The sequence below is a fragment of the Micropterus dolomieu genome, linkage group LG04, assembly GCF_021292245.1.
Source record: "Micropterus dolomieu isolate WLL.071019.BEF.003 ecotype Adirondacks linkage group LG04, ASM2129224v1, whole genome shotgun sequence".
In the NCBI taxonomy this organism is placed as follows: Eukaryota; Metazoa; Chordata; class Actinopteri; order Centrarchiformes; family Centrarchidae; genus Micropterus; species Micropterus dolomieu.
Genome location: NC_060153.1, coordinates 22386170 through 22410936, shown reverse-complemented (window position 1 = coordinate 22410936; position 24767 = coordinate 22386170). Strand labels below are relative to the sequence as shown.

Here is a 24767-nt window from a genome sequence, read left to right as displayed (position 1 = left end):
TGGCTGTCTTCACAAAGGTCCATTTAGGGTATCCACAGGCTGTAAGTGCCCCCTTCAGGTGGTTCTGTTCCTTCTCTCTGGCTTGGGCGCTTGTTGGTATGTTTTCCGCTCTGTGGTGCAGTGTTCTCATGACCCCTAGCTTGTGCTCCAGTGGGTGGTGTGAATCGAAGAGTAGGTATTGGTCTGTGTGTGTGGGTTTTCTGTAAACACCAATCTGCAGGCTCCTGTCCTCTTCAATGTGTACAGCGCAGTCCAGGAAGGCCAAACTGTTGTTGTGAACATCTTCTCGTGTGAACTTGATGTTACTGTCCACAGAGTTGATGTGTTCTGTGAAGGCTTGCACTTCCTGGCTTTTAATTTTGACCCAGGTGTCGTCCACATATCTGTACCAGTGGCTCGGTGCTATTCCTCTGAAGGAGTTGAGGGCTTTATTCTCCACTTCTTCCATGTAGATGTTTGCCACAATCGGGGATACCGGTGAGCCCATGGCACAGCCATGCTTCTGTCTGTAGAATCCACCGTTGTACTGGAAGTAGGTGGTGTTTAAACACCACCTACTTCCAGTACAATGGTGTGTTATGTGTTCTGTCAGTGTTGGTTATTTTACCCCATGTCTGCCTGTCAAGTGTTCCGTCTGTTCCCCCAGTTTTCACTCTGTCTACCTGCCTCTCTCAATTTTCCCCTGCTCTCTCTCTGCCTGCCTGTGTCTCGTTAGTCTCATGTCTGTCACCTGTGTTGCTCCCGCCCCGCTCGTTGGTCCCTGGTGTATATATGTTTGCTGTTTCTCTTCAGTCCTCTACTGGTCATTGTCGCGTGTATACGCTCTGTCTCATGTTGTCTGCCGTGCTCGTCGTGTTCCCCGTTCCCTGCTTTCTGGATTATTTTCCCTTCCTGGATTTCTTCTGTTTGGATCACCTTGTTTTTGGACTCAGTTAATCAGCCACTCTGCTCTGTGTCCTGCATTTGGGTCCACCAACCTACCTCACCACACACAGACCTGTGACACCTAGACCCCCATTTATATATATTTCAGCTTTGAATATTTCATCAAATAGTGTTAAAATATCTCCTTGTCTTGTTCTCGTGAACCCAATATTGTGAATTGTGCATGTGAGCTAAGTGTATCGTCACACCCCTAATCTGAACCTTTATGTCCCCAGCACTTTTCAACACAAAGTGACGTCCTTGATTCATTTTATCTTATCAAGGTACAAACACACCCCAAGCTATAGTGTGTTAAATGAGTATATTACAATAAAATGTTTTATTAAATTCATGTAACTTCATAAATGTTCTCGGGCTTAAAATTAATACAGATTTTCCATTAAATGGCAGTGAAGTTGGTATTAAATTTCATCCTAGGTGGTATTAAAAAGGTCTTAAATTTAACTTTGAGAATCCTGGGGGTACCCTGTATTAGGTAGTGAAACGATAAGTATTGAAGTAGTAGAAACAAATGTATTGAAACAAAGTTGTAAGGCTGTTTTATGTTAAGTTCTAAAGCAGCACTGAATATCTAGCAGTATCTCCGCCATTGTCATGTCGTTTCAGAGTTATTAATTCTGTAGGTCAGGGGTCGGCAAATAAGTTTGATAATTATAAAATAATTGATGAGTTTCTGGGTAGCTAAGTCAGTAGTGCACAGGCCTTTCAGTCGACTGTTTGACATGGGCACAATGAAGCATGTGCTGGAGTGTGTGCGTCCTGCCGATTGGTCCATCAACCTGTGGAAGCTTATTTTCATTTCTCCAGCATATCCAGGCAGATGAAATTCTAGCGCTTCAAGGGGAGCCGCTAACAAAGTATTTATTTATTTGGCCTGCGGGCAGCCTCTTGCCGGCTACTGCTTTAGGTGAAACCAATGTGAGATGCACATTTTAAACAAAAAGTGCAGGGAGGCGTAGGGCTGAACGATTAATTTTTTTCAAATCGAAATTGCGATTTGAAGGAACGCGATTAGCTAATCATGAAGACAGCGATTAAAATGTAGGTTAATTATACAGCGCATCTGACCTGTTTTAAACAGTCATGCAGATACAGATTCATTCCGTTGTCATCCTTGTGTGACAGATCTGCTTGCCAATCACAAGCACCATGAGCCTTCTGTTACAGCCCTACTCACTAGTCTGAACGGGCACAGGATGCATATATTTTCCAACAACAAACGAAACTAGAGGAAATGTGTGGGATAATGGCATCAGGCGTCAACTCACACTTTTTCAGCAGTGGCGCGTTTAGGCTACATGTTAACGTGTTGTTAATTTGTCATTTTGTGTGCTTCACCTACGGATAACAGCTCTCTGTGAGCCCGTTCCATTCCGCTGTCTGCAGGCTAACGTTACATATCCACATGGAGCATTTCAGAATAAAAGCGTTTTGCCGGTCTGATTTTGCTGACTTGTTCAGATTTTGCTTATTGTTCAGTTGTCCTTGATTGTGCTTCTACTATGGTTAAGTAGGCTACGTAGTTAAATTGTTTCTTTTTTTCATCTGTTTTAACTGTGTTTATTGTTGATGTACGATTGAGTCTGCAAAGTGTGTTTGATTTTGAAATCGACCGGATTCTCTATGCCGTTCTGTGTCTGACTTCCTCCCCGGTTCATCTGCTCTGTGCCGCTTGACACGGCTTCCGTCAAAAATAGACTGTCAGTGAATGTTGAACTGTTGATGAAAACTTTCAATTAAAAAAATTGCAAATCGCAATATCTGGCAGAAAAATCGCAATTACATATTTTTCCCCAAATCGTTCAGCCCTAAGGAGGCGTCACATTGACCCCTGTGAACAGGTACTGCACTAGTACCCTTACTTTTCATGTTGTTAATTTAGTGTTTGTAAGTGATGTAAAGTGTGGAGACGCACTGAATTCTCAGTACACAGATCATACAAGGACATTTCAGTTGTGTCAATACAGGCCAAATGATGACTGAATAAATAAATGAAATAATAGAGTTGCACAACTGGATAGGAAAAGAGACATTAACTGGAAATATGGTTGTGTGAGTGAAGCCCCATTTGCTAATGTTATAAGTGAGTGTGAATACACTGACCAACTGTGTTGGTAATATTAAATACAAGTTGCACTTACTGCAATTCATCCCAGAGCTTAAACAAGAGAGCTATATCTAGTCAAAGCTAGTTGGAAAGATTGTTGCAGCTAGTCATAGCTAAAGCAAAATTTTGTCAGTAGACAGAGTCGTTGTCAGGTTGTGTATTGTGTGACCCCCTGTCATCGATCAGTCACTTCAAGACTCCTGTCATAATTCATTTCAAATCCCAAAAAGATGCATATCCCAATAGAGAAAATTTATTTATTTTTGTAAATTCAATGAAATATAGAATTTCTAACTGTAATTCGGTATATTTCTCTGCATTATAAAGGTGATTAAGCGATTCTGGAGAAATCCAACACCATGACAAATACCAGCAAACAACACAGCAAGTAATGTAACTAATGTTACTTTGTGGATTAGCAAACTGATGCCACTTGCTGCTACTCACAACAACAGCATGTCTTGGTGAACTAACCATACTTCTCTGGCTTCAGGAACCTTCCCGACCACTTTCAAAATGGCTCAGGTTATACCCTTGCTCAAAAAGCCCTCACTTGACCCTACTCAAGTTGAGAACTATCGGAGCCATTTTTATCTAAAACTATCGAACTTCAAACAGGTCTCAGAATTCCTCTCACGGAATGACCTCCTACATCCACATGAGTCTGGTTTTAAGAGTGGCCACTCTACTGAAACGGCTCTTTTCTGTAACAGAAGCCCTAAGGTCAGCTAAAGCTGCAGCCCAATCCTCAGTCCTTATCTTGCTTGACCTATCAGCTGCCTTTGACACAGTCAATCACAGGATCCTGCTGTAAAGCACTCCTGTTGTTCGAATCCTACCTTTCTGGGCGTACAATGTTTTGTGGCAAGGACAATTATCCTCCTCCCACTGCCTCTCCACAGGGCTGCCCCAAGGCTCAGTGCTAGGGCCCCTTCTCTTCTCAATTTACACCACCTCACTGGGGCCGATCATTCGCTCACACAGCCTCTCTTACCACTGTTACGCAGACAATACACAACTGTACTTATCCTTCCCGCCAGGCGATCCCACCGTCTCGGCGCGGATCACAGACTGTCTCTCGGACATATCTGCATAGATGAAGGCTTGCCACCTTCAACTTAAACGTCTCTAAGACTGAACTCTAGGTCATTCCAGCCAAGCAATCTATTCACCATAAAATCAAACTACAAATTGATACCTCCAACCAGGGTGGTGAGAAACTTGGGTGTCATGATTGATGAACAGATGTCCTTTTCAGACGATGTTGCTGCTGTCTCAGTCGTGCAGAGAGACATGAGAGACAGAATGTCCTTCTAGTAGGTCTTCCAGCTTGTGCGGTGAAACCCCTACAAATGGTTCAGAACGCAGCAGCGCATCTGGTTTTTGATCAGCCCAAAAGGACACATGTCACTCCATTACTGTGTGACCTCCACTGGCTACCCGTGGCCTCCAGAATCAGATTCAAGTCACTACGCTCCTCCAACGAACGCCGCCTAGCTCTGCCATCCCTTCACTGTCACAATTTTGTGGGTGAGCACAGAGGAGGTAAGCCCAAATGCAAGACACTGGAGCAGTGATTCAGTTCAGGGTTTTTAATCCAAATGAAAACAGGTTAACAGACTTACAGGCAGTAGACAGGAAAATCCACCAGGCAGACAGACAGAACATTCAATTCAATTCAAATTAGCTTTATTGGTATGAATGTGTAACAACAATATTGCCAAAGCATCATACATACTATTCACTTCATTAAACAAGTAATTTTAGCGTAAAGTAATAAAAGCGTATGTGTTTGTGTTAAAAAAATTCAATAAAAAAAAAACAGTAAGCGTGTGTGTGTTTGTTAAAAAATAAAAATATATTAAAAATAAAATAAATAAATAAAACAGTAAGCGTTTGTGTGTGTTAAGATATATATATATATATAAAAAATTTAAATAAATAAAACGGTAAGCGTGTGTGTGTGTATATATTAATAAATGTAAATGCATGCACGCTATATAAATGTATTTGTATAGCGCCTTTCTAGTCTTTTTGACCACTCAAAGCGCTTTTACACTACATCTGCATTCACATCATACACATTCATACACTGGCGGAACAGCCCGCTCTACTTCCTGAGCCACAACCGCCCCAAAAAACAAAACAAAAAATAAAAAATAATTAATTGATTACAAAATAATAATAATAAATTTAAATAAAAGAAATCAGTATCAAATGTAAAAACAAAACAATTACTAAAATATCAAACGATCAAAATAATTTGAAAACCTGTACAATTGTTTATCAGTCTGAGGTGCCACTGGTTGTCCTCACTTCATGGCATGAGGAGACATATTTTGCAGCAATTATTTCACATTTAGGCATTTCTCCCAGTAAATAGGGGAGTTTCTGTGTGTCTGATATGAATTCAAATTCAGGGTATATTTGGGAAATGTTTGCAAAGTGTTTTTGTCTTGTGTTGTGTTTTATATTTGGGGCATGAGGTTAGAAAGTGCAGCTCTGTCTCTACCTGTCCCCTGTCACACTGGGAGCAGAGTCTCTCCTCTTGTGGTAGCCAGCTCTGTCTGTGGCGACCCTTTTCTACGGCCAGGCTGTGTTCATTCAGTCTGTATGTTGTCAACATTTTTCTTAATTTGGGACTTTTTATTGTGCTCAGGTAATTTACCAGTGTGAATTCTCTTTAGGGTCAGATAACTTTGTAATTTACTTTGTTTTGGTTGTTTCTTTCCAGTATTAAATATATTTTTCTTTCTGCTTGCTGATAATTTGGTTTGGTCTGCTTGGTCTCACTCTTCCACATGAAAATGACTGAGTTTAACACACTACAATGACTACAAGACTTAACAGAAACGCCAGGCATATATACATAGGGAGCAGGGCGGGAGCAACACAGGTGACAGGGATCAAGGTTAATGAGGCAGGCAGAGAGACAGCAGGGAAAACAGAGAGGCAGGCAGGCAGAGTGATAACTGGGGGAACAGACGGAAGCAGACACCTCACAAATAAACTAACCAACAATGAACACAGACAGAAATCAGAGCAGACATGGGCAAAACAATAACCTACACAAAAGTACACAGACCAGGAGTAACACAAAGACATGAAACCAAAAGCCAGAGAAACCAAAATCAAAACACAGTTGCTCTATGACACAAGACAACAGGTAAGACAGAACCCCAAAAACACAACAGACCAAAATTACAGAAACTCACCAAAACTCAGAGTGCAAACTAGACATGGCTGACAGACAGAATGTGACATTCACACAAAGCAATCTCAGTCCTGGCTGTTCTCATCTGTGACACCACGATGGTGGAATGAGCTTCCACACGCCATCAGAGCAGGGGCGTCCCTCTCTAACTTCAAGAAGCTCTTAAACTCTCTCTCTTCCGAGAACATTTCCTCTTAATAACACCTCTAACTCCTAACCTCTAACATGCACTTCCTGTGCTCTTCTTCTATCCCCTTACAATTACCCTGTATTGATTGCACTTTTTTGTTAACCCTTACATCTTTCCCTAGGTATTTACCCCATTGATGTGATATGTGCTATTAGCTCTTACTAGTATGTATTGTCAGTTGTAGATCTCGTGCTGTATTTGATGCTCTGTTGATGCTTGTATGTTGTTCCTCAAATGTAAGTCACTTTCGATCTGTCAAATGAGTAAATGTAAACTGTATGTCTGTGGGCAAGTAATTTAACGTTACCTGACTGACACACACATCATGGCTGGCACTGCGGAAAAGTGTTGTGTGGCTCGTACATTATTTTTAATGCAAATTTCTACCCTGCAAGAACTTTGTTCATTTCAAGTTGGGTATTAGTTTTACGTTGGACATTTGATAGATGCCGAATTCCAACGGCAAGCTAACTTCACCGCGGTGCAAGGCACCGTTCCCTCACCAAAATATTTCGGTAAAGTGGAATTTGCGACACAACGAAATAAACGATATAGCATAATTGTAAACGATAGATGTTTTTCTATTGTCAAATGATGGATATCGTCATATCGCACAGCCCTACTCCCGTCACAAGATGGTACGTTATGTAGTCTGAACAGCATGGCGATCGGCCAAAGCTGAATGTAGTCTGCATGAGCTGTAAATTTTAGATTCATTTATATATTTAGATGTAAAAATTAATTTTAAATGGGCAGAATGTGATAACACAGAAATACATTTAATCCCTATGAACTATAAACTAAAATAATCAGACTAATATATAAAATAAAGGTGCACCCATTCGACAGCGTTACAGTCTTACAATATCTATTTTGCAGTTTACTGGCCAACTTGAAAACTTTAATGCTTAATGCATCAAAACTTTAGTGTTTTCTATAGTTACTGTTCTCCGTATAACAGTAGACAGTAGGTTAAACGTCAAGTGCCTTGCAACAATTTGTTTTTAATTTAAATCTACATCTTAATTTGTGCAAAATTTTAATACCTTGATGCAATCTGATGTCTGATTATTGTGTAACCTTAAGTATATAAATGTTATGAGTATTTCACTTTTTTGCTTTATTATTGAAATATGTGTTCTTGTCTGTGTTTAGTCCTGGACTGTGGAAGGTGGTGGTGAGGTTTCACAACAACCCACAGCAGAGCTATTCTGCAGAGTTCGAGGTCAAAGAATATGGTAACTCCTTCAATACCTGCACTTTTGTTTGAAACCTATATGAACCTTTTACATTTATTTACTTTTTACCTGATTGGATACATAAGTTGGATGATGGTGCTGCGTATAGCTGCCTCGGCGTTAGGTGTGCTCTGTTTTGTTTTTGAGTGTTAATTCAGTTTTTGGCTTAAAGTACAGGGTGGGTGCAGGTTGCTAAAGTACAGGTTTAATAAGGATGTGCGAAACTCTCCACTGACTCTCCCCCCCTTTCAAATAATACAAATGTCTCTGCACGTGTAAATGTTATTTTATTTCACATCATACACAACTATGGCAAATTGCACATATTTGTTGGTAATTGTTCATCGTTCTATATTTTTATATTTTGTCAATTTATATATTTATGTACACAATATTCTCTTCCTTTGCAATATGTCTGCACAACATGAACATGAGTAATGCACATCTAAATATCTGCCACATTGTTTTTTCTCTGCAAATGGTTATTATTTTTATTCTTATATAACTGACATTTGTTTGTTCCATATTTATATATTTCTACATTTATTTATGTCAACTGTATGTTTGTCCATGTGTAGCACCTTATCACCAAAGCAAGTTCCTTGTATGTGTACACTACTACTACAACACTACTTGGCCATAAAGCTCCTTCTGATTCTGATTCAAAAAACCTTTTCAGTGCTTCCCAGTTTTGTGGTTAAACTGACACCTGCGAGCGCCTTCTTCTACGTGGACAGTGAAGAGCTTACTGTCAACATCAAAGCTACGTAAGTGAAGGTTTTTGTTTTGTGGCTTTAGAGACCAGATTTAATTATTAGAGTGCTTCAAGGTGAAAATAAAGGGTGGTGTTCAGAGGTTGTGTTGGCGTTTTAGTCTGTTGGTCCTTTTTTGCTGTTGTAACATTTTGACCTTCACAATTTTAATTGCTTTTACTTCATTTTTGGCATAAACACGTCCTTCTCTTGTGGCTTTAGGTATCTGTTTGGTGAAGAGGTGGATGGGACGGCCTACCTGGTATTTGGGGTTGTACAAGAGGGTCAAAAGAAGAGCTTTCCCAGCTCTCTTCAGAGAGTGCCGGTGCGCACATACTTTCATCTCTGTCTGTCAGTCTGCCAGCCGATTGGTCAAATCAAGTCAAGTTTATTTATAAAGCACATTTAAAAACAACCAGAGTTGACCAAAGTGCTGGACAGTTTATACAGTAGAAGACATAAAAATTTAAACCAGATAAATTAAAACAGGCCAAATAATTAATGACATACAGCAATAAGATAGAAAAACAACACAGTTAAATAAAAAATAGATAAATAAAAACAAGAGCGCAGGTGCCCCTAAACAGACTCAACATCCAAAGAATAAAAATATGTTTTAAGACGAGACTTAAAAGTGTTGATGGTGGGGATGATCTAATAATCAGGGGTAGATTATTCCACAGTCTCGGGGCCACCACTGAAAAGGTACAGTGACCCTTTGTTTTCATACTAGACTAAGCGATGGTCAAAGAGATTAGTTTGATGGTCGAAGGGGTCTGGTAGATCTGTATTGTCGTGTCTGACTTTTATCTTTAATGCTTTTTTTCTCTTGCAAACAAACAAAGACAAGAACAAACTTTAAACTGTTCTACAGCTGTCTGAGCTGTCTTCATTGATTCTAAAACATCTATAACACTTAATGTCTGGGATTTTACGGTTTTCCACATGTCCGCAGTTACAATATTTGGGCTTAATTGTTGGATTCACATCTACAAATGTATCAGTGATAGTTAGATTCAGAAAAAGTACCTACCAACTGTTCACTAACTGTATTTCAAGATACATTCTTATATGATGTCACATTAGATCGAGAGAGGTAACGGAGTGGCCACACTGAGGAGAGAGCACATCACACAGATCTTCCCAAACATGATAGAGCTGGTGGGGAGCTCCATATTTGTAACTGCCAGTGTGCTGACAGAGAGTGGTAAGAAAGTTGTTGTTAGACGGGAACGTTCTTCAGAATTAGTAGAATTTCTTTTTATTCCATGATTGTGATGTGCACGTATCACAAACAGGTGGTGAAATGGTGGAGGCAGAGTTGAGAGGTATCCAGATTGTCACATCACCTTACACCATCCACCTCAAGAAAACTCCCAAATATTTCAAGCCAGGATTGCCCTTTAAAATAGCGGTAAAGTACTTATTTATATTATGTAAAATGACATTACGGTTAAATTCCTTTTTAAAAAAAAAAACATGTTTGCTCTTAAAAAGACAGTGAGATGATTTCTGACTGTTAAGCTGTTTGTGTTTCTGGCGGCAGGTTGAAGTTGTAAATCATGATGACAGTCCGGCACAAGATGTTGTGGTGGTGGTTGATCCAGGCCAGGTGCGGGGCCACACTGCTGCCAACGGCATGACCAGGGTTACTGTCAATACAGACGCAAATGCTAACAGACTTACAATCACCGTAAGTCTTTTCTTTTTTTACCCTTCGTTTTGTAGACGTTTAGCAAATGGAAGCCTAAATCTACATTAATCAACATTTATTGATATTAAGTGTTTCTTTAGAATAGTTTAATTTTCATTTAACCTTTTGCATTACAGCCATGTTTGGCAGATGAAAGCTTACGCAAAAACAAAACAATAAATCCAGTTATTATCTACTTTTCTGTTCTCATCAACTGATGTTGGCCTATTGGTATTATTTAATTTAGTTATTTGATTCTATTTGCAAATTTTACTTGTAGGTCAACTGCATATTGAAATGTAATGCTAGTATGCTCTTTGTGCTAATAAACTCATCTCTTCTCAAAATAACTTGCAGTGCATTGCATTTTGTGGTATCCTAATTACTAATGAAATGTTTGTGCAAATGATGACTCTAAATCAAAGGGTAAATCCATATTTTATGGCTTTGTCCTACTGCTCCGTGTTTAAGTATATGAAAGGGAGAAAGGCCTGACTGTGTGCATTTAATTGTAGGCAAGGACCAATGATCCTCATATTTCACCTGAAAGGCAAGCATTAGCCACCATGGTAGCTCTCCCATATACCACTAAAAGCAACAACTACATCCATATAGGTGAGGAGCATCCTGAAATTACATCAGATCGTAAAGTCAGTGGTGGCAGTGTTACCTAACATGTACAAGAACCCCCTAAGTGTCTAACGCTAAGTGTGGAATGGTGTTATTGCAGATGTGTATCCAGCTGAAGTAACATTAGGAAAAAACCTGGAAATCAACCTCTTCCTCAACAGACAGGAAAATGCACAACATGACATCACATACCTGGTGAGAGATGTTTTACACCTGTGCATAAGATAAGAAAAGATCAAATCAGCCTTAAATTGTCTCACAGGTGAGAAATTTCAACATTAAAACATATTAATATTAAAGTAAAGTGATAAGTGACATTAAACATAACACTAACAATATCATAATACTAAAATAAAAAAAAAACAAACTATTTTTACAACTATAAAACAAATTACTAAAAATAAAACAGTGGAAGTCCCTGTGATGGACTGGCGACCTGTCCAGGGTGTACCCCGCCTTTCGCCCAATGTCAGCTGGGATTGGCTCCAGCTGATTACATGTGTGTGTTTATGGACATGATTGAATGTTTGTCTTGCTTTATATTTTCATATTTGATTTGATTTGAAGTACTGATGAGTAAACTGTGTCCCTAGACCCTGAGCAGAGGTCAGTTGGTGGATAAAGGCCGTTACAAGACGAGAGGCCAAACACTGATTTCCTTGATAATTCCCATTTCCAAAGAATTGCTTCCATCGTTCCGTATCATTGCCTACTACCATACAAATGATAATGAAGTGGTATCAGACTCTGTTTGGGTGGATGTTAAGGACTCCTGCATGGGCTCGGTGAGACACACAACACTGATACAGCAGAGAGTGAACAAAAAAGACACCCATGTACAAACTAATAAAATTCAAGGCACAAAAATTCATAATAATGTAACAGCTTTGCAAATCTGCTCTTCTGTCCTCCTTAAGTTGAAGTTACAATCATCGAGACCTGCTCCATCACATGATCCTCGCAGAATATTTGGTCTGACGGTCACTGGAGATCCAGGAGCCACAGTGGGACTGGTGGCAATTGACAAAGCCGTCTATGTCCTAAACAACAAGCACCGACTCACCCAGAAAAAGGCAATTTCTTTCTTTTTACTTTCTCTTATCATTTTTTAAACAATGTTAATTTAAGTCCACAGTGTATCAGCTGAGGTGACAATGTTGTTTGAGCCCACTGAGTGGAAAGAACAAGCAAACACAGAAATGCCCTTCTGTGTTTGCTTGTTCTTTCCTTGTGTGAGTTTTCCTCCAGGTAATCTGGTTTCCTCCAACATTTCAAAGACATGCAGGTTAGGTCCAGTGATTCTCAAAATTGTGAATAAGTGTGAATGTATATTTACAATAAGTGTCTATCTATATGTGTTTGTCCTGTGATAGAAAGCTGAACCATCCAGGGTGTACACCAACACTCTCTGTATGTGAGCTGGGATAGGCTCCAGCTTTCTCTACACTGCAAATGATAAGGGGGTAGCAAGACTCCTTGATGTAAAACCTGACTAAACATTGGTGATATTGATAACCTAACACTGTCTCACTCTTATCTCAGAGGTTCTTCCCTTATATGGCAAAAGTCAAAACTTAAAATACTTAAGTAGAAGCACAATTACTGATTTATACAAATACTTGATAAAGTAGAAATACACAAAAAACAACTTTGTTACAATAATGAAAGTAAATGCAATTTGTAACTACCACATCTGTTGTTATTTGACTTGCATGACTAAGTATGGTTGTATTTCTGTGTGTGAATGACTTCCACCCTGCTCAGGTGTGGGACATTGTAGAGAAGTATGATACAGGCTGCACACCAGGTGGAGGGAAGGACGGTATGAGTGTGTTCTACGATGCTGGGCTGCTGTTTGAGTCCAGTGCTTCTGGGACTCCTTACAGACAAGGTGATACTACTTCACTCTCCACTCCACTCAAAGCACACGGGAACACACAAGGACAGATTTACCAAAGTAAATCAGAAAACATGGAATGACTGTAGAACTGAACAAAACCAGATCAAGGGCAGGGAATGAGAACACAGAGAATGAATAGATGACCAAACATAAATAACTAATCAATCAGAATTTTCTGACAAATCTAGGAAAATAAAACAGAGTGCACGAAACAAGAGAGCAAGGATAAAACAAAACCATGGACAAGGGATGCGAACACTGAGGTAAGGAGTGATAAATAAACACAGAGGTACACAAACTAGGAACAAACAGGGAAAATACAAAACAAACCATAACTCAAAAACCATAAATAAAACATATTTGGTACAGACCCCATCAAAAATCACATAATCATAATTTTTATATTTATTTCATTGAAAATAAAATGCAAAAATTACAATTCCCACTAAAATCGTGACTCGTATCACAAACGCAATATCTGTCAAAACCAGTTATCTGTCAAACAAGCACAGACTCCATCAAAGATAGTCCACTGTAAGTCTTGAAACGAGAAGTATTGCTATAATAATGTGCAATTTTTTTCAGGTTTCTAAAGCATTGCTGTCCTTTTTACAGCACTAAATGCTGTTGAAGTAATAAAAAGAAGTCATGTTAATTGCAGGCTGTTTTTTGAAGTTAGGCTCTTGCAAACATCCACTACACACTACAGTAACAGGAAATATAAAAACAGGATCAGACCTGGTCTGTGCCCAGAGCATCTCCCCTGTTTCTTATGCAAGTGAGAGAGAGAGAGAGAGAAAACAGAGGGTTGAGGGAGGGAGATGGCCTGTTAAACCTCCATTCTATCTCCTGCCCTAGTGTGGTCAGTAATACATAGGAATGGGGATCGTTCATTTTTATTGATATTGATACCCTTATAGAGACTGCTTAACGATCCGATTCTTTATCGATACTTTACTATTATTTAGTGATGGTTATTTGGTAAGACCAGACCCAAGGGGCATGAGGTAGGCCTGCATGGTATGAGGAAAATATTCAATGTGCGATAATGTTATATATTGAGATGACATATCACTTGCAATAAATAAACATATTAACTAACTGGTTGTTTTAAATTTAATATTTTAAATACGGCTAAATGTTGTTTCTAGACAACAGCAAAGTTACTCAATAACTTTATCTGACATCACATGTAGTGAGTGACGTTTAGAAAGAATAACATCAGTCTGTATCAGTCCCCCCTCCTCTCTGGCTGGCTGCAGGTAACGTTACCAGGTAGATGGAGGAGCGGCTGGTTTGTCTCAGCCAGCAGCTGAGTTTTTAAGACTACAGACCAGTCTGTGCTCCAGACAGACAGCTTTCTATTTAGCTTGTTTTTAACATTTGGCTAATGCCAAGCTAGCGTTAGCTGTGCTTGTAATAAAACATACAGGATGAGATATTGAGGACAGAGATGATTAAATTAACCATTTCTACATTTTTAATGTTACCTTACAGATAGGTGTATTGATAAAGTATTGTTTTTTTTTTTTACTTGCGAAGGTTTTATTGTACATACTTACAGGAACAAGCAAAGCTGTCATCAACTAATGTTACAGTAGTTTGGAGCTAACTTAACTCTCACCGTAATGTTATTCCACCGCCACGGTGCAGCCTCTCGCTCTGCTGCCGCTGTGTGTGTGTGTGTGTGTGTGTGTGTGTGTGTGGCTCATAAATACTATGTTGACCAGCAGTCATTAGCAGATGAGCTGCAGATAAAATTATTATTTTACACCATCAGACAAAAATAAACAAAAATACAGGTTAATGAAAGCAGCTGTTCTGTGAGATTGGCTATATTGACATATAAAATGAGAAAAATGAGAAGAGGCTAGAAGCAACAAAATGTTGTAAAACATTACTGGGTTACATTTCGAAAAACATTGGTGGTAGGCCTATATGATGCTACTGTTAAACAGAAGAACACCTTTAGCTACAAATGCATTACATCAATCCAACAACAGTAGTGGAACAACATCACAGTCGCTGAGGTGTCCAAACCAACAATAAATTCCTTCTCTTGGCATTAGACAGATTTTAGTTGGCTGTGTCAAGGAGTGGATGAAGTAGAGGACTTCATGAGTTGGTGCAGGACCAACCATCTGCAGCTGAACACCTCCAGGACCAAGGAGATGGTGGTGGAAGAAACCACATCTCCAGCCTGTGTCCATCGAGGGGGTCGATGTGGAGGTGGTCAGGACTTACAAATATCTGGGGCTGCAGCTGGATGACAAGCTGGACTGGACAGCAAATATGGACACACTTCTCAGGAAAGGGCAGAGCCGTACTTCCTGAGAAGGCTGCAAAAAACTGCTGCAGATGTTTTACCAGTCTGCGGTGGCCAGCGTCCTCTTTTATGCTGTAGTTTGCTGAGGAGGAAGCAGCAAGAAGAAAGACGCCGGTCGACTGGACAGACTGGTGAGGAGACCCGGCTCACTGGTGGGCTCAGAGCTGGACTCTCTGGTGACAGTGGCAGAAAGAAGGACCCTGGACAAACTGCTGTCCGTACTGGACAACGCCCACCACCCTCTGCACAACACCTTCATTGTGCAGAGGAGTGTGTTCAGTAGCAGACTGCTGTCCCAGCCCAGCTCCACCAACAGACTTAAAAACTCTTTCGTCCCCCTGGCCATCAGACTGCACAACAGCTCCTAGTCATGGCAGGGAGGACAATAGACAAAAGAACAATTTCTACTTCAATCTGTACTCTTTACTTCCATCTGCACTCCATTTGCACTGTTTACTGTTTTGTACGGTTTACTGTGGCTACAGTGTTATAAGTTATTTTTTATTTGAATATAGGTTTAATGTATGTATATTTCGTATGCTACTGGATACTTGAATTTCCCTCGGGATAAATAAATATATATATATATCTAATATTAAGCTTGTCTGTTTTGCATTTCCAGATTTGAAGTGTCCTGCCCTCAGCAGGAGAAAACGAGCCAGCACTGAAACAGATGTCAGAACCAGCTTGGGTAAGAATAATGGCAAATTACCAAATAACCACTTCTGTGTGACAGTTCAAGCTCTCCTAAGTGTTTTGTAGGATATCTGACTTTTAAATTATGTGTTTATGCATGCTATGTTGAAGAATGTGACAGTAGACGGTACATGCTGAATTGTGAGACGCTATCATGCCATGTGTATTAAATTTTTAGAAATCACAGTCAAGACGTGCATTTTATTTTTTACATTTTCTTGGTTAATCTGAGGATAGGGGCACTGGGTGGTCACTGTCCATGCTGGTAGTTGGAAAACAATTAAATTGGTAACCTTTTAATGACCCTTTAGATGAGGAGGATTACAGTTACATGGACAGCAGTGAAATTGTTTCTCGTACCAAATTCCCTGAAAGTTGGCTGTGGTCAGATATCAGACTGCCTCCTTGCACTCAACAAAACCCTAACTGGTGAGTCAACTGTAACTAACACACACACACACACACACACACACACACACATACACACACAGATAATGACTTCTGTCACATTTATTTTGTTTCAGTGACACCACATCTTTTGTGAAAAATGTTCTTTTGGAAAACTCAATCACAACCTGGCAGATCATCGGCATTAGTCTGTCAAGAACTCACGGTGAGGATTGTGTTTCTCTGCACGACTTGATGTTAAAGTTAATTGTGGTCTGCTGGCATGTTTCTGTTTTTGACTCTGTTCCAGTCCGTCGAATCGATGATTCGCCATGAAACAGGAAGTTGTAATTACTGAAGTGTACAAGCTCAAATCATCACCAAACTTCACAGGTCTGCTGACATTCTCATTCTGAAGACGTCCATCTGCTAATAATCACTCAAAGTCATAGTGCTACCTAGTGGCAACAGGAAGTAATCCTTTAACAAAGCAGCCCCCGCATCATGTTTGACCTAGATACACAAAAAAAAGCCTCTTGGAACTATACCCTAAAGCCAATAGGAAGTTGGCCATTTTGACTTTAATGGTAATTTTTGGCGATTAACACTTTCCGTACTATTAGAAACTATGATGAACGGGTTGTGGGTCACATCTCTCCCCTACACTAGTTTCTTTATTTTGTGTTTTATTTATACATGTGCGCAATAACGTCAAAACAAATATCGTGCAGCATTTAAGAAGCAAAAAAACCCCCAACTGCAGTTATAAACGTGATAAGACAGGACAGAGGAAACTCTTCAGAGGACACTCCTGGACTGATCGATCCTGTCAGCGTGTCAGATTTTAATAATCAATGTTTACGCTACAAGTTACGCTGCTGTACCTTGTGCGTAAATACCATAGACTGTATATAAAAAGGTAAATAAGCACGACTTCTCTCTTAGCATCGGAGTAATGCCTAAAATAACAAACAGTGAAATACCGCGGCGTTGACTTTAGACCTGTTTTTGGTCAATGACGCCATTGCTTTCCGCTGGCTCAAGATAGCAATGAGGCAATAATTTGCCTGACCACACCTCATTTTAAGACCAACACTCCCATGGGCGAACAGATGGGCGCAAGCAAGTGCATTTACTATTTAAACAACGTTATACAATTTTCACGCTTGATCACACAGATCCCTGTAGCCTATCACAGGGAAAGATGACTTTGCACTAAGTATTTCATAGGCTAGGCCTGCGTGTTTATAGACCACACCTCATGTTACGCCTATTGGCAGATGTTTTATATTTCACAATAACTGCAAGCCATACTTTAGGGCTACAGTTAAAAATAAAATCATGCCACCCTAAAAGTTTTAACTCTATTAAGCCTAGCCTTGCTGTTGGCTAATGAAAATGAATACAGCGTTAGTGCATGTTTATTCTCTGCAAGTGGATCCCAGTCAGACGATAAGCCGTCAGATGCAGAATGAATCCAAGACACATCACTCACTCCTAACATCCCCACCATCAGCCTCTCCTTCACTCACAGCACTGAGCGAGTCTGCATGCATGTTTAGTTGTAGACTAAAGATGTTGCCAGTAGCAACACAGAATGTTGATCTAAGTGAGAAATGAATAACGCGAAAATGACTGCGTTCTGTATAGAAATACATTTTTACCCACTTCTGCTTATGAATAAATGCTGTTTTTTTCAATCTGTCTTTATCTGGAAAAAAAAAAGATTGGGGGACTCGAATATTGTATAGAAACAAATTGGCCAATAGGCTACATTGGCTACAATCGATAAAACAGTAGCAGGTAAATTTTGCCCATTGCTGGATGGGGGGTGTCAGAAAATACAACTCGTGACGCTGGGCCCTGTATGGTGGCAATGCCCCATGTGTGCCATCTACTGGCAACAGGAAGTGAGCTCTCGGGATTTTCCCGTGATTTACATGACATTTTTACTCGGTTTTCCACACCTGATGTACTCTGACAGAACATATAGTTAACGGGTGTTCTCTAGTGCCACAAAGGGCCACAGCTAGTGCCCTTAGGCGTCCAAAACGCGTGATAATTCTGAGCTGGGTCTCCTGACCTCTGGCCACTGAGCGGAAACTGCAACACGTCCTAGCGCCCATCATGGCATGAGGGCCTGTCCAACATTGCTTGCAGATTTAATTGTTTATTACATTTTTACATTTGAAATTTTAAAACGGTACTCGTACCTTTTTGTTTTTTTGATGAATCTTTCAAACTTATAGAGGAGTAACACATCTGTGACATAAATGGATTTTTACAATATTTACACACAGAGATAAGAATATGATTCATTTTCAAATATTGGATTATGACACGGATCACCATGTCTACTAGCACAGGATAAGATTACAGTTTATTGAAGGAGAGTCATGTGGTCCAAGTATTTGATTTCAAACACTTAATGTTTCTCCATCTGACATTGTTTTTCCTCTTGTCTTTAAGGTATCTGTGTGGCCGATCCATTAGAGGTCACTGTCCTGAAAGAATTCTTCATTGATCTCAGATTACCGTACTCTGCTGTCCGTGGAGAGCAGCTGGAAATTAAGGCTATCCTCCACAACTACAGCCCTGATCCTGCCAATGTGAGTCTGGGCTATTTAGCTCTTGTGTTTCAGGACAGATGGTAATGTGTACTATGAAAAAGGTGCCACGCAAATGAGCAGTGCAGTTTTTAATGATCTATGTGCATAACGTGAAATAACATCAGTAAATTCAGCAGTATACATATTCAATCTGTTAGTTTCTTCATGTATTATACTCACAATCGTCCCTTTAGAGGAACAGTTCAACATTTTGCCAAGTGTGCTCAGAACATCAATAAACATCCATCCATCTTCATCCGCTTATCCGGGGTCGGGTCGCAGGGGCAGCAGCTTCAGCATGGGACCCCAAACTTCTCTTTCCTGAGCCACATTAACCAGCTCTGATTGGGGGATCCCGAGGCGTTCCCTGGCCAGTGTGGAGATATAATCTCTCCACCTAGTCCTGAGTCTTCCCTGAGGCCTCCTCCCAGCTGGACGTGCCTGGAACACCTCCCTGGGGAGGCGTCAATCAATAAATCAATAAACAGTATTTTATTAATTTAGTTAGCCTAGCTTAGCAAAGGAACTGAAAGCAGGGAAACAGCTAGCCTTGCTCTGTTCAAAATAACACCAAAAGCTTTTTCTAGGATATGATTTCACAGTGAATTTGGACTTTTACTGTTTGGGGGAGAAAATGTTCATAACTAATCCGTGTATGGTTCGTTATTTGATTATTCCATTTCAAAACCAAACTGGAAAAAACAAGAAGTCGTTTTTTGTTTTAAAACCAAAACAGAAAAACAAAACAGTAAACAAAAAAAACAAACAGACAATCTGTTTTTTTCTGTTTTTAAACCCAAAACGGAAAACAAAGGAGCTGTGTTTTGTTCTGTCTTTGACCGGTGTTGTCAGGGTTCGAGTTATAAATTGAGCTTCGTGGGGGTCTCTAATATATTAGCTAACGTTACTGGCGGGAAGAGAGAGATTGGAGAGAAATCATTGCTTATTACGTGATTCAACATTTCCCTCTCTCACACACATGCAAACGCACACACAGCAGTCCACTACTTGCCCCAGATGTCTGCGATCTGCGGGTCATGGCCTGATGGTGGAGAGGTGCAGCCTTCCTGTCAGTGATGGGTTGCGCAGTGTATTTCATTAGGAAAGTGGTTAATTTAAGTGTTTATCTTTTTAATGTAAACAATAGTATGTCCTAATTACAATGAAATGATTGAATGATTATGAGTAATGGCTGTTGATAAATGAATTACTGACCCCCACAGATGCATGATTTTACTGCTTCCATGGGAGCTCAGACCCTCCTTATGGGAGCTTTGTTCCCACTGGCTTCCATGTAACTCGAACCCTGGATGTTGTATCCCTACAACCCAGCCAGAACCTGGACTTTAAATCAGGAGACTCATGTTCGTGTGAAACTCGAACTCACTAGAGCAAAAACAATTCCTTGTTGTGGTGCATTGCTTTGCCTAGGAGCCACTCAAACACTCAAAGTTCTCCAATTTCTATATTAAGTACGTCAGCATACTTTCATACTTGAGTAAAAGTACAGATACCACATGAAAAATGTTATTCAAGTAAAAATAAAAAAGTAATTGGTTTTAAAAATACTTAAGTAATTAAAAGTAATCTAAAAAATCTAAAAACCTACTGATCTTACAAAGGTAATCTATCTTTTTAAAATATCAAGACAGGTTTGAATGCAGCATTATCAGTCATAGTGAATCACAATAAGGAAAACTGAGTCGCAAGAGGACATGTGGATATTTCCTATAGTCTGCGGTATTGCTCTGCTGTTGTAGTATCACCTTCAGACCATCTGACAGACACAGAACCCCATTTGGGACTTTGCGTATGTTAAGATGAGACAAGGAGGCGGAAACCAAAACTAACTGAAAACATTTCTCAATTCACAATCTCACCAAAAATCTACACAAGTAGTTTGGCACCACTCATAAAGTGCAGCTCACAGTTCCATACAGAGCAAAGTTGGCTTCAGTTTTCAGATGTTTATATTGCCAGCTACATTACCACTCGGTCACAAACTTGCTGCGACTCACAGTGCGAATACAGAGCTGCTGCACAGTCACACCTGACACAGCAATGTTCTTACTATAATCCTCCCTCTGTAAGAAGCCTGAATAGAAACATCTTCTAGAAAAAACCCAGTGCTGGTTTGAACAGACCTATGCACACTAACTCAGACCTCATGAAGTCTGATAAGACTGGGGGCCAATCCGCTGCTTGAATCTGATGCTGGCTGTACATCTCTGGCTGTGCTGGTACTGGCTGAGGCTGGAAGTGGATCAGCTGTGCTTGTACTGGCTGATTATCCTACATCTACTCTTCTGACAAACTTCTGCGCAGCCGGCGTAAATTATATATATTTTCTGTATATTAATGTTATCAGCTGCATTAGGCCCATTCCAACGGGCTACCCCAGGTTTCCTTCAATACATTTTGAAATATAAAATACTGTTTATAAAATGACTGGACTGAATATGTGATTTCATTTAAGATGCGAGTTTAATTTCATGCACACACATTTGAACGAGCTTCCATGAGCAACGGTTGTCATCTTTCCGAGCTACAGTTTATAAACAACGTGACCCATCTGCGTTTATCAAACGTAATAAATTGTTTTATTTCACTCAACATTGTTTAGTCAAAGTCTGTGTAACCAAGACACAGACCAAGAGTTACGCTGCTTAGCAGGTTGGCAGGACAGACGAGACAAATTCACTGCAGCTGCACATTAACTGAACATTAGGCTACTGTTATCTGCTGACAGACTTTGAGAGGAGAGAACAAGTTTACTTGACTGCTGTTTCCGCACTTCACTCTCATTGAGTTTTTCTCTACTCGTGCCTAGAAGGATAGTCCTTCTTCATCCTCTCATCGAAGTTTTAAACATTCGCGTTCACCTTTGACAGAAAAGTGAGGCCGTTCAGCTCTGCGCTGTGTCGCATCAGCTGCATAGGCTACTAATACCAATGTAACATGGTCTCGTGCAGAAAGTAACCAAGTAAAGAGTCGATATTTGACTTTGAAATGTAGAGAAGTGAAAGTAAAAAGTTGCAAAAAAAAGAAAGAAATCAACCGGTATGTTCATCGGTTTGTACTATTTAGTCCTGCAATAAACCACAAACCTCAACTGCAATAATCTCTCTGGAAAATCATCTTGTGTGTCTGCGTAAAAACTTCACTCCTACCTGTGTACGATGGCAAAGATATTGGTAAAGGTAAAGCGAGGAAGAATTGCCATTACAAGTACAGTATGAAGAATTGTACTTCGTTAAGAAGAAATTCTCTTCATTTCCAAAAATGTTGGTGTATTGCTTCAATAGGGGTGTGGGTGTGTGTGTTGATAATTGTGGTGATGAGCAATGTTGAACACGGTGGTCCAAAATCTCCATAGGTTAAATTGGGTTTAAACCTGGTGACTGCAAAGATTCACACCATTGTCTAAATGTCAGTTCTTTCTTCCACCTCTCCATCTCTGCCTGTTTTAAGGTGCGTGTGGATCTGATTGAGGCTGAGAATGTGTGCAGTTCAGCCTCTAAACGTGGAAGATATCGTCAGAACGTTAATGTTGGACCCCAAACTACACGATCTGTACCTTTCGTCATTATTCCCATTAAGACAGGAGTACACCGCATTGAGGTCAAAGCAGCCTTTAAAGACTCATCGCTCAGTGATGGAATCATGAAGATGCTATTGGTGGTGGTAAGAGAAACAGACTTTTCTAAGACGGCTAACTTTAGCTAACTGTTATACATATGTCTTTCTATAAAAGCAGACAGTGTTGGACTCTGTGACCTTGCCAACGGTAAATATAAACAATCATTATATCATGCCATACTACATTTAAAAGCATTTCAATTGAAATGAGCGACATTGTCTACTTACCGCCATCTAGCCTGTACACGTTACGAAGCCGTCTCCAGTAGTGCTTGAGCCATCGGAGCGAAGGGATTGTGAGCGTGGCCATGCGGCAAATGCAAACCCATGATTGGTCAGTCAAACCCACCAATAGAATATCTTATTTTGACCATTTTTGACTCGCAAACTCGCTTTTCAACTTGCAAAACTCTCTCACGGTTTAACCTAACTTTCTGACACACAAGGAAAACTTTTTAACTTGCAATCAAATAATATGACATAATAGTAATTAAAACTTTTTGTGACACAAAAAAGGCCTGTTTATTTTCTTGATTACAGTGCGATAAATATTCTCTCAAAACATTTTTTTTGCTTGCATTAAAAAGATACAAAAATACTTTAATACGTAATACAACATACACTGTTTTTAATAAAAACATTAAACATTGCAAAAAACAAATAACTGCTGTGAGAGTTGAGAGGATTTCCAGGACAGATAAGAGGTGATTTGGTGTCATTATATTCATTAATGACTAAAGCATTGAAATTACCACCTTGCACTTCATATTTAAGTATTAAATTAATTACTTAATTTTCTTGCTTTACAATCTTACAGGTGTGAAATGTTTAAGGGTGGTCAATATCTGTATTAGCAGTTGTCTGAGATTCTTAAATTGAAAAATGTTATTGATGATTGAAATGGATCGAATTGCATTTTTGAGACGTCTCTAACTCCGCCTACAGTAACAGGGGTCTCATTTATAAAACTGTGCGTAGAATCCTCACTAAAAATGTATGTGCGCCCAAAATCCAATAATGGCGGCAAAAAAATATTCAGACTTATAAAACCGTGTGTACGCACACTTGTAAGCAAGTTCCCTTTTATAAATCACAATCAACTTGAAATGTGGTGCATGTGAGGGAGCTCCATGTCTGACCCTTCAAACCCCCATAGTTGCCTATAAATGGTCAATGAAACGCCCCTCATTAATATGAACACATCCTGACTGCATGAAGAAAAGGAGGCAAACTCTGACAGAGAAGCTACAAAACGAGATTTAACTCAGTGTGACACTGACGTTCCTTTTGGTGAAGCTGAAGCATGTTGTTCGGTGGGTAAAAACGCACTTTCATGAAACACTTGTGCACCGGAGAAAAGGGGGCACCGGAGGTCCACCCCTTTATAACTGATCTGCAGGAACGGGCTGAGTAGTGACGTCACTGACTGGAGGGGGACACACAGATGCAAGACGGGATGACCAGGTACTAATTTGGATTCCCTCATTTGAAAAGAGAGTAAACCAGATTCATTCCACCTGAGTTTAAACATGTATTTAGGCTACACAAACAATCCACTCACTTAACGAGGCTAGCGATGAGTTAAAAGAAATAGCCTACACTATGACTTGTTGTAAATGACAATAAAATAGTGTTATTTTTCTATAATGTGTTTTTACAAGCAGCACATCACATCCACACACTGGCGCACAGCGTTTGGCTCGATAAGGAAACGAACATGTGATAACAATACATGAAACTATGCTCTCGTATTTGCTCGAAAAAATTACTTTTAATTCCTGATTAAACTGTCCAACATATTCGAGGTGTTCTTTTGCAAAAACAGATATCTCCTTTTGTGTTTATTATCCTCAGTCATGGTTCTTTTTATGCACCGCAAATTATCTAAAATTATGTTTTTTTATTGCACACTTCAGGGAAAATCAATCAAATGAGTGTATGATTATTTAGAACGGCTTCAAGCCTATACTACTCAGAGGTAGGCCTAATATTTTGATATATTTTACACAGTAGTAGGCCTTCATTTCAAACAGTTTCATCCTTCTGCCATGTGAGTCGCCTTTTCTCATTTCTTCTCTTTATGTGCATGGTTCAGAGTTTATGTACGCGATGCACTTTTTCCAGTCAAGTTTGTTTTTTATAGATCACAACCTTTGCTTGGTAAGTGGCGTACGCACGTTTCCAGACACAGGTGGCAACCTATCACAGTACCATCCTTAATTTCATTGAGCTTCTGAGAGCGACCCAGTCTTTCACAAATGGAGGTGCATGATTTTATATACTTTGTGACCATGGAAGTGATTGCAATACCTCAATTTAATGAGGGCTGTCCCAGAACTTTGGCAATATACTGTATCTCCTGAAACCTACCAGGACCAAGCTCCTCATTATGGGAGAGCAGGTTTTCTGCTCAGTTGCTCCCAGTTTGTGGAATGTTCTCC

At 39.8% G+C, this 24767-nt stretch overlaps 1 protein-coding gene across 4 annotated transcripts in view; it reads left to right on the top strand.

Moving 5' to 3' along the window:
• Positions 1–24767, top strand: part of LOC123969418 (complement C3-like) — a 94925-nt gene that overhangs the window by 24628 nt on the left and 45530 nt on the right. For 3 of the 4 annotated variants that reach the window (XR_006824727.1, XM_046046796.1, XM_046046795.1), the window contains exons 7-22: positions 7612–7694; positions 8374–8461; positions 8669–8771; positions 9533–9653; positions 9745–9860; positions 9993–10139; positions 10655–10754; positions 10870–10964; positions 11363–11554; positions 11687–11842; positions 12534–12660; positions 15618–15686; positions 16003–16120; positions 16216–16304; positions 18548–18687; positions 22159–22371. Coding sequence is in view for 3 of the 4 variants with exons in the window: in XM_046046796.1 (XP_045902752.1) it covers positions 7612–7694; positions 8374–8461; positions 8669–8771; positions 9533–9653; positions 9745–9860; positions 9993–10139; positions 10655–10754; positions 10870–10964; positions 11363–11554; positions 11687–11842; positions 12534–12660; positions 15618–15686; positions 16003–16120; positions 16216–16304; positions 18548–18687; positions 22159–22371 (1957 nt within the window). In the remaining variant the exon portion in view is untranslated. The remainder of the gene's footprint in view (positions 1–7611; positions 7695–8373; positions 8462–8668; positions 8772–9532; positions 9654–9744; positions 9861–9992; positions 10140–10654; positions 10755–10869; positions 10965–11362; positions 11555–11686; positions 11843–12533; positions 12661–15617; positions 15687–16002; positions 16121–16215; positions 16305–18547; positions 18688–22158; positions 22372–24767) is intronic. The other variant, XM_046046797.1, reaches the window with a different exon arrangement.